The sequence below is a fragment of the Acomys minous genome (genome assembly GCF_964271855.1).
Source record: "Acomys minous genome assembly, chromosome: 3".
In the NCBI taxonomy this organism is placed as follows: Eukaryota; Metazoa; Chordata; class Mammalia; order Rodentia; family Muridae; genus Acomys; species Acomys minous.
The window spans coordinates 95,527,026-95,542,718 of NC_140485.1; the positions used below are offsets into that span (position 1 = coordinate 95,527,026).

At 48.0% G+C, this 15,693-nt stretch overlaps 1 protein-coding gene across 3 annotated transcripts in view; it reads left to right on the forward strand.

Moving 5' to 3' along the window:
* LOC311593257 (uncharacterized protein) overlaps nt 1–15,693 on the forward strand; it is a 191,624-nt gene that overhangs the window by 152,671 nt on the left and 23,260 nt on the right. For all 3 annotated transcript variants that reach the window (XR_014777638.1, XM_084774458.1, XM_084774459.1), the window contains exon 37: nt 7,923–8,032. Coding sequence is in view for 2 of the 3 variants with exons in the window: in XM_084774458.1 (XP_084630584.1) it covers nt 7,923–8,032 (110 nt within the window). In the remaining variant the exon portion in view is untranslated. The remainder of the gene's footprint in view (nt 1–7,922; nt 8,033–15,693) is intronic.

Here is a 15,693-nt window from a genome sequence, read left to right on the forward strand (position 1 = left end):
CGCCCTAGCTAGGAGCAGGCATGTCCTTTGCTTTTTTGTTTTTGTTTTTTCTTCATTCAGTATGAATTCATCACAGTCTTTGACCTGATTTTGTCCCTTTTGATTATCTTCTGCTCCAAACCTGCCTGTGCAGATTTTAGTTGTCATTGAATTTGAGTGGTTTCATTTAAAATTATACAAGCCAATGAAGTAAGAGGATGCACAGACAGAGATCTGGTATTTCTGTGAAAACTAAGTTGACGTGCTTAAACTGCGGTACATCTAGCTAATAGAATATTATTAAACACTGAAAACAGACAAGCTGGCTGTGGTGATGCACATCTTCAGAGCTCCCAGGAAGCAGAAGCAGGCGAACCAGCCTGGTCTACATAGAGAGCCAGGGCTACATAGAGAAACCTTGTTTCCAAGCAAACAAAGAGGAAAAAAAATTCAACAACAACAAATCCCACCCATAATTTTTGGGCTAGAGTGATATCACAGTGGCTAAGAGGGAGTGCTGCTAATCCAAAAGACCTGAGTTCAGTTTCCGACAACCACATTGGCAGCACCTGTAACTCCAGTTCTGGGAGATCTGACATCTCTGGTTTCCATGGGCACCCATATTTATGTATATATACACACATGCACATAATTTTTAAAATTAAATAAATATTAGAAAGAAAGAAACTGGCTGTAGCCTTTAATCCCAGAACTCAAGAGGCAGAGGCAAATAGAACCTCTGTGAGTTCGAGGCCAGCCTCGAAGATCTACATACCTTCTATGTACCAAGGCTGTGAAGGGAGCCTGTTGGAGGAGGAGGAGGAGGAGGAGAAAAGAAGGTGTAGTTTGTTAGTTTGTTAGAGCACTTGCCTAGCTTGCAAGTTCAATCCTACCAAAAAGAAAAGAAAGGAAGGAAAAAGAAGAAAAAAAAAGAAAAAAGAAAAAAACAGACATGGAGGAAGATCACATACATGTTACCTAAGGTTCAGGGAACATTGCAGAGGAAGGAGCAGAAATAACATAAGAGCCAGAGGATCAGGGACTGTGCTGTGAGTTTGTGTCTCTGAGAAATATCAGAAGCTACACACCAAGGCTCACCAACATGTATCCTCACGAGTGAGCTGAACAAGGCAGACACCAATGCATGTGTCAAAATGGATGGGGAGATGTCCCTGAGGCCTCAGCCTTATACAAGAAGCTAGTGGCACCTGAGGAAAGCTGGGCGTGGGGAAGTGGCCCTCCCCAGGGAAGAGCACACCAACTGGTTGTCCAGTGCCAAAAGGTCAGCCAACAGTCATACAGATAACACCATGCGGACTGAATGGGTTATATTTTCACACACACACACACACACACACACACATACACATACACACACACACACATATATATGCATACAATAACAACTAGTGAAAACTGAGGCCATGAATTAGAAGCAGATTGGAGAGGGGTATATGGTTTAGAGGCAGGAAAGAGAAGGAGGAAAGGTTGTAATTACAATTTTTTAAAAAAAATGACATAGAAGTAGATTCAATGCTTGCCACTAAGTGAAAGATGCTATTTTGAAAAGTGCGACCTTGTATGATTCCAACGATGTGACATGCCTGAAAAGCTGAAATCCCTGAGACACTGAAACAGCCAGGGGTTGCCACGGGAGCCGTGGTGGGAAGTGGGGACCAGCAGGGAAATGGCCCTGTGCAGGACTGAGTGATGCGTGCCAGTCTGACACATGCAGAGTGGCGAGTAGAGATCATGCGCTCTGGAGGACAAGCAGTTTGTGGGCCCTCTGCACTTTGTGGGGGTGAACTTGAAAACTGCTTTTCCAAGAGAGTTAGTTCAGTTTAGATTCTGGGCTTAGTGGCTCACACTGTAATTCTAGCACTCCAAAGACAGAGGCAGGAGGATTGCAAGTTTGAGGCTATCATGGACCAGACTACATAGAAAGAGCCAGACCAACCTGTTAAACAAACAAAAAAACTCCATGAAAATATAGTTGTTTGGGGCAGATGACAGTTTGGACAAAATTGTGAAAATTTACAAAATAATATATTTAGATTTTCAGAATCTTTAACTACTCTTTTCCAAAACAAACATACCTAGAAATTGTTACCCATAGACTTTACAGTGTGCATTTGTTGAAGCCTACAGACCATGGAACCAAGAGTGAGCCACAGTGCATGCTGGGAGCCACACAGTATTTACAGAGGACAGATGACCCAGCACTCCAACCATGCTGGAGTGGGCATGTGCGAAGGCCTGTGCTCTGTGTGAGGTTACTAGCAAATATTTGTAGTCTTGTGTATTTTAGCTAAAATAAAATACAGATAGCACATGTCCTTTAGAAGTCTCTGCTTTAATTGGGTCTTTTTGATTGGCTACCCAGCTGTTCATCTTTTTCCTCTCAATACAGGAATTGAAGCTCAGGCCTCACGCATGTCAGGCAAGTGGCCTACCACTGAACTACACCCCCAGCCCCCCAACACCAATGCCTTGGGTTCTGCTTTTGTTTTTTATTCTTGAACAGGATCTCAACATGTAGCCCATGCTGTCCTTGAACCTGCCCTCCCTAAGCCTCTGGGTGATAAAGCTACAATACTGGATACCATGCCCAGCTTGTGTCAAAGTGTCTTAATTGCTTTTCTCTTTCTTTTGTGACAAAGGGCCTGACAACTCAAGGTTTCTTTGGGCTTGCAGTTGGAGGCTGCAATCCATCAACAGGACATGAGGCAGCTGGTCACATTGTCCTCACAGTCAGGGGGAGCCAGAGGCAGAGAGAGAGAGAGAGAGACAGAGACAGAGACACACAGAGACACACAGAAAGAGACACACACACCGAGAGAGAGAGAGAGAGAGAGAGAGAGAGAGAGAGAGAGAGAGAGAGAGAGAGAGAGAGACAGAGACAGAGACAGAGACAGAGACAGACAGAGACAGAGACAGAGACAGAGACAGAGACAGAGACAGAGAGACAGAGAGAGAGAGAGAGACAGACAGACAGACAGACAGACAGAGACAGAGAGACAGACAAGGGGAGGAGGGAGGAACAATGATGTGGTGTTTCTCTCTCTTTTTTGTTCAGCCAAGGCATGCTGCGCCCCACTGTTGCCCCACATTTAGAGCATCTTTTCTCACCTCAATGAAGCTAGTCTAGAAACTTCCTTATGGCCATGTTGGGAGGTGTGTCTCCTAGGAGATTCTAGATTCTGCCAAGTTGACAGTCAGCAGTAACCATGACAGTTAAGTTTGGAACACTCAGGGGAAAATCTGGTGTAAAATTTCCCCATAATCTAGACCCTAGAGCCATTACTGTGTTGCTGTTGCTATCCTGCCCAGGAAATACAGCAGCGCTTGGGGAAGTCATTGTTGGGGGGTGGCAGTTGAAAAATCACAGGAAGAAAAGACATGGTCCCAGCTCAATGTGCCTTCCACGCTCCCCACTGGCTGGGCCCCCGGTCTGTGGGGGAGGGGAGGGAGAGAGCACTCCTGGCTGACACCTGTGCCCCTTCAGTTTTCACTTCTGTCTTGGTTTGTCCGGGGACCACAGGCTTACAGAGAACCAGTGGTTGTGTGGGGGAAGTACAGTGCTTCAGGCTAAGTGCTTCTGGGGGTGTGGGGGGAGGAAGAAAGGGGAAGCAATTCGGCCAGCTAGAAAGCAAACTCTCCTTTAGTCAGAGGGCAAGGGATAGAGAAAAAGATCACAGTGTAACCTGAAGGCGCTTCCTTCTACTTCTGAGCTCTGTAAAACTGTGGCTTCAGGCTGGGGTGACAGCTTAGTGGCTAAAGTCCTTGCCACACGAATGTCAGTCTCCAGAACCACCTAAGGGTGGATGCTCTAGCATGCCAGTAGCCCTAGCATGTCCCACAGAACGATGTGGTGGCTCCAAAGACAGAAGCTAGCCTGGAACATGGGGAAATGGGGAAAATCAAGCAAAGACCCTGATCCAAACAAAATGCAAGGCAGGGGCCAACACCTGACCTTATCTCCTGACCTCTCTTCTGACCTGCGTTCACCCTCACTGTACCACCCCACCCACACGCATGTACACAAGCATACACAGAGAGACAGACAGACAGACAGACACATACACACTGCACATACACACATGTGCACACATGCTTTCACACTCACCATACCCCTCTGCCCACACACATGCACACAAGCATACAGAGAGAGAGAGACAGACAGACAGACAGACAGACACATACACACATGTGCACACATGCGTTCACACTCACCATACCACCCCACCCACATGCATGCACACAAGCATACACAGGGAGAGAAACAGACAGACACATACACATACACACTGCACATACACACATGTGCACACAGTGAGGGGAGGGTGAGAACATGTTCTCCTCCTGGGGCTTCAATCTGAAGGAGCTGCGGCCACACACATGCACTGAGAACAGATGTTGAGACTGGCTCCTCTTTGCCAGGAATTCCTTGGATGACTTCCTCTCTCCCTGGCTCCAGTCTGTAAGTCCAGCTGTGTGCCTTAATTTGAACTCATGTGCAAGGAGAGAGAGCTGGGAAGTCTTCCAGCTCCTGGGAAAAGGCTTTCGTTAGCTGGAGACAGAGATACCCATCCCCCAAACTGGTCCCAAGCTAGAAGTATGTGACAGATGCAACACCTCAATGGGCCTCTGTCCCGAGGCACCCTGGGAAAGGCACCCAAGAATCTGCTGAAAAGTTTTCCATGACAATCATGAGCTTCCTAAAGCCCTAAGCAGGTTGTGAACTTTGATTTATAGATTTGTTATGCAAAGTCAGCACCTGTAGAAGAAACGTGGGGTCCTGTTTTCCAAATCAAGACTTCTGTCTCTAAATCCTAGAGGTGTGGCCGCTTCTGAGAGAGAGAGGGTAGCAGGCACTTGCTCTTGCGCACTGATCATCCCATCCATATTGGAGTGTGTGGTGGGCACTGTCATCTGAGAGGAGCAAGAAGCCATGGCAGACAGGGAGCTGGCTGGTGGGTGCAGCCGAAGAGGGAGCCATGGGCTTGGAATCTCCAACAGAACCGTAGCTGCCCCATAAGATTCCTCAGGCCCCAGTGACAGGGCCTGGCTTAGGTTAAAATGTGTGTACGTTTTAAAAATTGTTTATTGTAAATGAGTGTTTTATCTGCAGAAGAGGGCATTAGATCATATTATAGATGGTTGTGAGCCACCATGTGATTGCTGGGAATTGAACACAGGACCTCTGGAAGAGCAGGCGGCACTCTTAACCACTGAGCCATCTCTCGTTTATATGCATGTGCATGTGGGTACATGGGCATGCAGAGGCCAGGGGACATCCTCAAATGCCATTCTTCAGAAACTGTCTACCTGTTTGTTGAAACAGGGCCCCTTACTATTCTGAAACTCACCAACTAGCTAAGCTCCCTGGCCGGCCTGCCCTGGGGGTCTGCTTGTCTCCATCTCCCCAGCAATAAGCTTACAAATCAGCTACCAAACCCCACTGACTTTTATTTATTTATTTTTAAAGATTTATTTATTTATTTAATGTATATGAGTATTCTGTTTTCATGCACATCAGAAGAGGGCATCAGATTCCATTACAGATGGTTGTGAACCACCGTGTAGGTGCTGGGAATTGAACTCAGGACCTCTGGAAGAGCAGGCAGTGCTCTTAACCGCTGAGCCATCTCTCCAGCCCCATCCACCGACTTTTAGAGGTGTGCTCTGAGGGCTGAATTCAGGTCCTCTGCTTGCAAGGCAAGCCTAGTGCTGTCCCCCCAGCCCCTGCCTTGAAACTGGAAGCAAAGAAAACCACAAGTGGTCAGATATCTTCTGAGGGGGAGGCAATAGACCAGATGTAATGTGGAGGGTGAGGAAAAGAGCAATCCCTCGTGACCCCGAGGGCTTTGCGTAATGGGAAAGATGAAAGCTCTGTCTGGACACACGGGGCAAGCTGTAGATGGAGCCATTTAGGGAGGGGGACCCTGACAACTTGATTATGCATAGTTTAAGTTTTAAGTGATCTTTAAAACAAAAAAGATGTTCATCTAAATTTGAGATGATGATGATGATGATGATGATGATGATGATGGCTATAAATCATCAGTGAGATGATGAGGTGAGACAGCAGGTGAATAGATAAAAGACACAGAAATGGGCAAGTGGGCGGAGCCTGAGTCCCAGGGCCCAGGGGCTGAGAGTGGAAAGGCCAGCCATGAAGAAAACTAGGACACAATGAGCTAAGAGGACAGCAGAGCTGAACAGTGTATTTGTGCCCTGAGAAGGAAGGGTTCCTCAACAGGGGAAGTTATGAACTTGATATAATGCTAGGGCAGGTGAGTCAGGCCGTGCTGGCTTTGGAGGAATTTGTGGGTATTTATAACAGAATCAGTTTCCCCAGCCTTGTAGAAGTGAAAACCAGGCAAGTGGGTTTGAGGGACAATGTTGCTTTCTGGGAATTTTGCCATAAAAGGGTGGAAAGAAATGAGGTGATGGGTGATGAGAGGAAAATTGGGAGGAGGATTTCTTGAAAAATAGAGGAAAGGCTGTGTGCTGCTGTAAACAGTCCAGGAAGGAGGGGGAAAAGATGGCAGCGAGGAAAGGTAGGAAACCTGGAGCCACGACTCTTCGCAGGCTCCTTTTTTCATATGCACTGTTCTATACCTTGCCATTTTCACTCAATAACCTAACATGGTTGATGTTTGATCACCACCATCTAACTCTTCCATTGACTGGAAGAGTTTCTTCCTGTGATAGTTGCGTTCTACTTCACTGGGAGGAAGTGCCATAATTGAAAATGATCCCAAATGACTGAGAGCTGTGTTTCCCACGGCTTCTTCCTCCATAAGTAACGCTGCTCTGAATAAGCGTGCGCATGCCTCATCTCCGATGTATCCGCCATATTGTTCTTTGTTTTCTTCTGTGAGCTGTGTTTGACTGTGTTGGCGTAGTGTTCTTGTGGGCTGTGCACAGTTCACCCTTGTTCATTCAAATGCTGATTTATCCACCCCACTATCTGGCTTCAATCTGGACATTGCATTGCGATGTTTATTCTGAGTATCTCCTGTCTCAAGTTTGTGTAAACATGTCACCATTTGTTCTCTGTATTGCCAATAAAAGCCAACTAGCCAATGCTGAGTGATACAGAGAATGGGGTGGGACATCCTGGGCCAATGAGGGGAGGAGAAAGAGAGGAAGGACAGGGGGATGCATGTGGAGAGGACCAGGAAACACTAGGAGGAATGAGCCAGAGCTAGGATATAAGTAAAAAGCAAGTATAACATGGGAAATATGAATGGGAGGAAACTATATTAGCTTGGAGGTTTAGGATGAAATAATTATCAGGCAGCATTGTGCTCTGAGCTAATTAAATAGATCCTAGTCTCTGTGTGGTTATTTGGGTATAAAGCTGGTCAAGGAGTAACTGATGATTATACTAAAATTATTAGTCAATATTACATATTAGTAATCTTCAACAGACTGATACCGGATATTAATGAAGATGGACATCAGTAGAGGTCAAGAACGGTGTAGCACTTCCTCCAGGCCTTTGTCAACAGTAACAGCATTGTTCACTGGCTTTCAGGAGGGCTGCCTCAAATATTTTGGTTAAGAGCCTTGCTGGAAAGCTGGGCGTGGTGGCGCAAGCCTTTAGTCCCAGCACTCGGGAGGCAGAAGCAGGTGGATTGCTGTGAGTTTGAGGCCAGCCTGGTCTACAAAGTGAGTCCTGGACAGCCAAGGCTACACAGAGAAACCTGTCTCAGGAAAAAAAAAAAAAAGAAAAAAGAAAAAAGAACATTGCTAGAGCTCTCCCTTACTCCATGATCTGAAGATTCATGACCTGGACTGTTCCTTCCTCACTGTTGTTTCAAAGTGGCCGGTTGAGCTGGTGGTGCTTGAGGGCCGTGGAGTTGCACACTTGATGCCAGTCTGTTTTGTGATCCTCCAGCTGTTCTGTTTTGTTTTTGTTTTTGTTTTTCTAGATCTTTGGAAACACCAAGTCATGAAAGAAAACTTTTCAGTTGTGAGACCCCAGATAGTTGAGAGATTTGTACAGAGACTAATGGAGAAGTCCCACGATGATGGAGCTGAGGTACGTATTCAAAACGAACCACTGTGCTGCCTTTTAAACAGCAGCCCGGTGAGGAAGACTACTATAACACATTCCTGCTGCCCCCCTACTCTCCCTAAGGATACAGCTACTGAGGCTGAACCCCAAAAGACCACTACTCACTGTCACTTTAGTACAGAAAAGCCCAATGTCTGCCCATTTTGGAGTAATCAGAAAATGAACATTGGCTAGTCAAAAAAAAAAAAAAAAAAAAAAAAAAGGCACCTTGGAACTTTAGAATGAGTTGGGTTTTTAAGCAATATTTCCTGTTGTTGATTTGCTAATATAAAAAAATTAAAGACAGAAAAAAACAAAAAAGGCCTATGTTACCTCTAACTAGGAAACATTACACAGTTTACAGTTTGAGAAAGAGAGCCAAGAAAAGGCCAACAGCACCCGAAGGTAGCATTTCCTCCACAACGCAAGTGGCACCAATAAATCTATGTTTGTGCCCTTTCAGAGAGTATATGTGCACTAACGTAGCACCCCAAACTGTAACATTTAGCAGTATTTACCCTTGGCTGGAAGTGTTTGCTAAAATCAAAAGAATCCATTTTGATCAATTCTTATGTTCAAAAAGGCAACGTAAGAGAAGAAACACAGGTATATGGACACCAGTTTCAGGATCATTAATAAGATCTTGACATACAAATTATGTCCATTCAACCATTAAAAAAATATGGAAGGCTGGAGAGATGGCTCAGAGGTTAAGAGCACTGTCTACTTTTCGAAAGGTCATAAGTTCAATTCCCAGCAACCACAGGGTGGCTCACAGCCATCTATAAATGAGATCTGGTAACCTCTTCTGACCTGCAGGCATACAAGTAGGCAGAATACTGTATAAATAATACATAAATAAATAAATCTTTAAAAAAAAATCTGTCCTGCTAGGTGTGGTGGTACACACCTGTAATACTAACCCCTTAGGAGGCTGAGGCATGTAGTCTAAAAGTTCCAACCAGGGCCCAGGAAGATGGATCAGCCAAGCCTGGAGGACCTAAGTTCCATCTGTGAGAACCACACAGTGGGGGTGGAGCACCAACTCATGAAAGTTGCCACATCTGACCCACACAGGAACACCACAACATGCTCATGTATATATGCACTCACAGAGAGAGACACAGACACACTCTTAGATACACAACCTAACACACACACACACACACACACACACACACACACACACACACACACACACACACACAATGGAAACAGGGAAAAAGAATTCCACATTCCACTCCAGGGGCCAGTGAGAAGCTAAGTAAAAGTGATTGCTGCCAAGCCCAATGGCCTCAGTTTGAGCCCCAGAACCTACACAGTGGAAGGAAACAACAGACTCCAGTAGCTTGCCCTCTGAGCTCCACACAAACACACATACTAGTTACTCAGTCAGCTAAAGGAAAGGAAACAAGAATTTCAGATCAGCAGGGGCTATACCACAATCCTCTGCTTCAAAAAATTAGTAAATAAATAAATAAAATGTAGAACTTCAGAAATCGGTATTGGCAAAATGTGCTCATTTTTTTAAGATATTGTTTTCTTCAAGTTTACATTTTTTTTAAGCTTTTGGAAATGTTTCCATAGTTTTTATAGTAAACACTTTGGTCCCTAATTATGAGATAGCAAATTCCCAAGCATGGTTGGAGACCCTCAGTCATGTGCACATACTCATCTCAGGCGCACTGAAGCCACATCCTGTGTGTTGACGACAGGGCAGAGGCGGTTAAGTCAAAACACACTGTGGCTCACTTTAAAATGGGAAGGTGTCGGGCAGGAGTGACGGCTCAGGAATTAAGAATGCTGGCTGCTCTTCCAGGGGGACCCAGGTTCAGTTCCCAGCACCCACCCTGGGCAGCTTACAAATGCATTTACCCGTATGTGGTATACATCGCCTTGTGCAGGCCCACCCGTATGCATAAATAAGGATGCTACATAAATCCTTTTAAAAAAAAAAAAAAGGAAGGGCGTTCTGACATGATAAACCATGAGGACACCTGCGGAGTAAAATGAGTTAGGCCTCAAATGATTCTTAATTCCACATTCGTCAGGTGCCCCAAAGTGTCAGACTCCCAGAAAAAAAAGGTAAGGTAAAAGTCCACAGCGGTCAGGGACAGAAGGGACAAATCAGCATTGACTGGGTACTGTTTTCATTTTGTGAGATGAAAAGAATTTTATGAATATGGTAGTGATGACATATGTACACACACACACACACACACACACACACACACACACACACACACACACACTTCTACTCATATAGATCTCTCTGTGCATGCCTGTTGCTCACCCATGACTGACCACAGGACCTTTGGCTTTTGGTAGGGGACTGAATGTTGTTTTCATTCTGAGACAGGATCTCAATATGTTGCCCTGGCCACCTTCCAGCTCGCCATCCTCCTGCCTCCACGGCCCAGATGGTGGGTCACAGGCAAGTGTCACCACACCCAGCTAAGGGTAACTTCTTTGTGGGAAGGAAATGTAGGATTCAAATGTGGGGCAAATCTCTGCCAGGCATATCTGCAACCCAGGAAATGCTTGGCAGTGTTGGTGACACGTTGAGCTCCTCTCAAATCCACGCCTGCTACACCGCTAACCCCCTGCTCACCCGCAGGAAGCAAGAGCTCACTCACAACCAAACTGTCCCCACGCCAGGCAGTTTGTGTTTGGCCAGCTGTTACTCCGTTCTATTTGGCCTTCCCGCTGTACACCTTCATCATAGGTCCTCGGGCCCCTGGAGGCCCACAGATCACGGCTCTCTCCCTGAGAGTGAGCCTTCGGCTATCCCAGACCCCTTAGAGCCACTGCTGTGGTAGGTGGAGGCTCTTCATGGTTCAGCAGGGGGCTTGCTCAGAAAGACAAGTCCAAGTGGGTGCCCTATGGGGTGGCAGGCTGCACATCTGTTGGGTCCCTTTTCCTCAGGAGGTGTGGCTCCACAGCGGAACACACAGACTGGGAGGCGGAGCTTTCCTGTGGCCCTTTACGGGTTTATTCTGTGCAGAGTGGACTGCACAGTGGCCTGGGGTCGTCAGCATAGCGACCCTCCCCTACATAGGCCACCACTGTCCTTGCCACTGTTCAATAGGCGCATGCTTGCCAACCTGGCCGGTCTCCTTTAAATTCTAGCTTGGCTGCTCAGCTCACAATGACCTTGGCCTCGATGTTTCTCTTGGATTACTGCCTGGAAGCGTGTGGCGTTGGGTTGCCACATTGCGCTGGTGCAGTGACCTGTCCCCTGAAGCTCGCCTGTTGTTCTCAGACACCGTACTGCCCCACCATCTGTCTTGTTCATGGTCAGTTTGGTCCATTCTTTGGCCCTTTTGAGCTCCTTAAAGATCTGCATTTTCAGCATCTGGTTACTCTTCTGGTCTGCTCTAAGCATCCTCGCTTAAGTCACTAGAGCCATGAAGACAGGACAGGTCCCAAGTCCCCCAAACTGCCCATGCCACACCTCCCAGGATCTTCCACGGGCCAGGGGCGTGCATAGTTACTCTGCCATACAGCCATTTTCTTCTAGTCTCCTTCTCAGGCATCCTGCTGAAAGCCAGGGATACTGTCTGCTGTGTTTCCTGAAAAAACAAACAAACAAATCAGGTGAATCTGGCGAATTCAAACAAACAACAAACTTGTGTTGGTGTCTAGTCTCTTTCCAGTTTCTAGAAAATCAACTTTCATCCATCACCAGTTCTTATATTTCCCTACTTTGAGTTTATTTAAAAAGAAAAAGAAAAAAGAAAGTATTTTAATTTTTAAATAAGTTTGTTTGTTTGTTTGTTTGTCTATGGGGACAGATCACATGGAAGTGGACAGATCACATGGAAGTGGGGTTTCTTAATAGAGGTGTTAAGGCCAAGTCTTGATGAGCAAGGAGGAGCTGGCAACATGAAGACAGGCCAGGGAAGCCTAGGAGGGTGGGGGAGGGGCGCACGCTGGAGCAGGCCACGGGGATGGATGCTGCGTGGGCCCTGTGTGCAGCGCTCAGGAGTCAGCCTCAGAGTCAGCAGGAACACATCAGCACAATCATTGTTTTAGAAACCTCCAAAATACATTCGTGCCTGATACCAAACAAATTGTTTATGTTGGGTGTGGTGGCACACACGCCTATAAAACCACAGGACACATAATAAGCTCTGGCACCCGCCAGGCCTCACCCAGGGCTGGCTCTCTTCAATCAGTGCACAGGGCAATCTACTGTTTCCCGGCAGCCAGCACCATCGCCATAGTCAGGAGCCAGTCCAGAGGAGGGTGGGGTGCTTCCTGGGAAAACCGGAGCCAAGCTGGGGACGTGGGGAGTGAGACCTGGTCGAGCTGTACCTTTACACCAGCAGGAGGGGCATCTGTGGTGACCTTGGAAGTTAGAGGTACAGCTAAGAGCTGGTGGCAGTGCCAGCAGGAGCTCCGGGGTCCAGCATCTGCTGTGCAAGGGGCTTCATTTGCTCCTCCAGGAAGGCTGAAGGCAGTGTGCAAAGTGTACCTGAAGTCTTTCTTCCTCATGTGCCAGCCTCAGCACCCACCATGGGGGCTCATCTTAGGCATGCTCCATGCTCCCCTCACCCCCCCCCACTCCCCACCTCCCTACCCCTCAGCCCTCCCCCCAACACCCCCTCCCCTTCAGACCACTCACAGAGCTCGTGCTTGAGCTGAGCCCCAGGGGTAGACCCTTCTGCACACCAGCTGCAGGAGGAGTCTCTGGCTAGCCTTGGGAGTTGCTTAAGGGTAGAGCTCTGACAACGCCCATCTCCTCCATGGTGTCGTCAAAGCTCACCAGGGCCTCCTTACACCTGCTGTGGAAAGCCTCTCCTGGTGAGGGAGATCACAGCAGAAGGCCACAGCAGTTACGCTCCGCCAGCCCACATCTTCAGAGGCTGTGGTGGCAGGAAGTTGATCTGGGAAGGTGACTGTTGCACGGCTGGTAGAGGCATCCTAGGAAGGATTCCCAGGCCAGCAGGGGGTGAGTCACAAGGGCGGGCTTTCAGCTTGGCCTGAGGTGAGGTCACTGGCCACACCCTTACTGACCTCTGGGACTTCTCAGACTTCAGGCTTTCATCTGTGTAAACCAGAAAGTTCCTGTTGCCATTACTAAGCTCTTCACACACACACACACACACACACACACACACACACACACACACACACACACTCATTCTCTCTCTCTCTCATACATACACACACACATACATACACACACATACACACATGCACACATACACACACACACACACACACACACACACACACACACACACACACACACAGGCTTCCACATCCTTGGCATTGTGTCCACAGCTCTCTGGTGCTCATTGTCCAAAAGCGCAGAGGGTGGCAGGGGCCGGGTGAACTTTGCGTACAGTTTCCTCGTGTACGTCTCACCTCTCCACTGTGACACAATCCCCACCATCACTTGAGGGGGGAGTCATTTGCTTTAATTCATGATTTCAGGGGGTCACATCAGCTTGGCTTGGTTGCTCTCGGGCCTTTGGCACAACAGAAATCTGGAGGAGGAGCATAGCACAGGAAAGATGCTTGCCTCAAGGCAGCCGGGAAGCGGAGAAGCAGGGCACAGTCCCAGAGACCTACCTCCTCGGCCTAAGCATCACATCCCAGTTTCCATCCCTTCTAAATGATGTCATTAAGTTCTGACTCCATGGATGAACAAATAGTCTGATGAAGAAGCCTCAGCCCTCATAAATCCAGTCAGTCCTCCACCAAAGCCAGAGACGAAGCCTTTAATGTGTGAGCATTCAGGACTGTCGTAGATCCAACCCATAATAGTCCCTAAAGATAAATTCACAGAAGTGTGCCTGGGTCAGAAGGCTTAGAACTGTCAAGATCTCTCTCTTCTCTGAAATACCGAATCTGCCTCTGGAGCAGGTGGTAGGTACATGGTTGTCCAGCCCTTCCCTCAGTGCTAGGTCCCGTCCCTGGCGGCCATCTTTCTTAGTTCCCACACAGTTCATGAAGTCCACTGTGGGTTTTCTCTGAAGGTCAATTTAGCAATGAAGTTGTATTGACAGGGCAAGGCAGCATCTTGAGCCTCAGGGACAAGCGGATCAGAGCCAGGAAACCACCGCAGGCTCCAAGAACAGCCTGGTTTCTGCAGCAGGCAGGCCATAAGCTGGGCTTATTCTGAGATTGTCACAGAGAAAGCTCATGTAAGGTTGCAGGTTGCAGCTTGGGCTTGGTTCCCCCAAAACCTCTGACACACATACAGGCACTGACTCAGACACAGAGAGGCACACACCTATAACTCGCTTAAACACAAGGCTGGCTGGTTTTTACTGTCAACTTGACGAGAGAGACCCTCAACTGAGGAACTGCTGCCATTACACTGGCCTGTGGCACGCCCATGGGGAACTGTCTTGATGGCTAACTGATGCAGGATGCTACTGTGGGCAGCACCATCCCTAGGCATGCGACCCTGGGCTGCATGAGAATGATAAAATAGCTAAGCAAGAGGCCTCAGGAGAGGAGAGCGAGCCAGCAAGCTTGGCTCCTCTGTGTGTTCTGCTTTGAGTTCCGGCTCAACACCCTGCCTTGGCTCCCTTTAACGATGGGCTGTCACCTAGATGTGTGAGCCAAGGAAATCCTTTTCTCTGAAAGTTACTTTTGATCGGGGGTGGGAGTGGGGGGGTGGGGGTGGGGGGTTGGGGGGCTGAGGAGTGGAGGAGGTGGGGGGCAGTGGGGGGAGTTTCTCACAGCATTAGGTGTAACTGGGGCAGACTCACGGGTCCAGCCTTTCCCAGATTGGCTCCCAGCTCTCTCCAGAGCCTGAGTCTACGCTCCTGTGAGGAGACGCTTTCTGCTGTCCCTTCAGGGCTACCTCTCGAAAGAGCGTGCCCAGTCTCCTATAGGAAGAATGCGGAAAAAAGAGAAGCATACGCTTTTGAACAGAACAAGATGTCTCACACGTCAGAAAGCACCTGCATTTGGCCCTCCCACGGCCTGCCCTTTCCCCTGGGACACAGGGGCATGTCCGCTTGGGAACCCCAGTCTTCCATCTAGACCAGTGGTCCTCAACCTTCCTGATGCTGCGACCCTGTAATACAGCTCCACGTGTTGTGGTGCCCCCTCCAATCATAAAATTCTTTTCATTGCTACTTCATAACTGTCATTTCACTCCTGTTACGAATCATAAGGTAAATATCTGTGTTTTCCGATGGTCTTAGGCGACCCCTGTGAGAGGGTCATTTGACCCCGCCCCCCAAAGGGTTGCGACCCCGTAGGTTGAGAACAGCTGACCTAGATCTCCATGTGTCTCCTCCCTCGACTGTGTTCCTCAGAGTGAGACTAGACCTCCCCAGTGATGTGAATCCCCCTGGGGTGGCGGAGACCAAGAGGCGGCACCTGTGTAGGGAGAGGGATGGGCGCTTGGATGGACGAGGTGAAGAGGATACTGTTCAGGCATGTTGGTCCTGAGGTGAGGGGATCATACTGTGAATTCTTGCCTGGGGAGATGCTCTTCCTGCGTCTCCATACCTCACCACAGAACTCAGGGTAGTCGTCTCTGGACATAAGTTCAAACACAACTATCTTGTCTGTCTTCTTTGAAAAGAGAACTAAATCTTGCACAATCAGCCTCCATTTCTTCTCCTGTCCCTGGCTCTGTAAATGTTCAGAGCAGCACTGAGAGGTGGCCCGCAGGA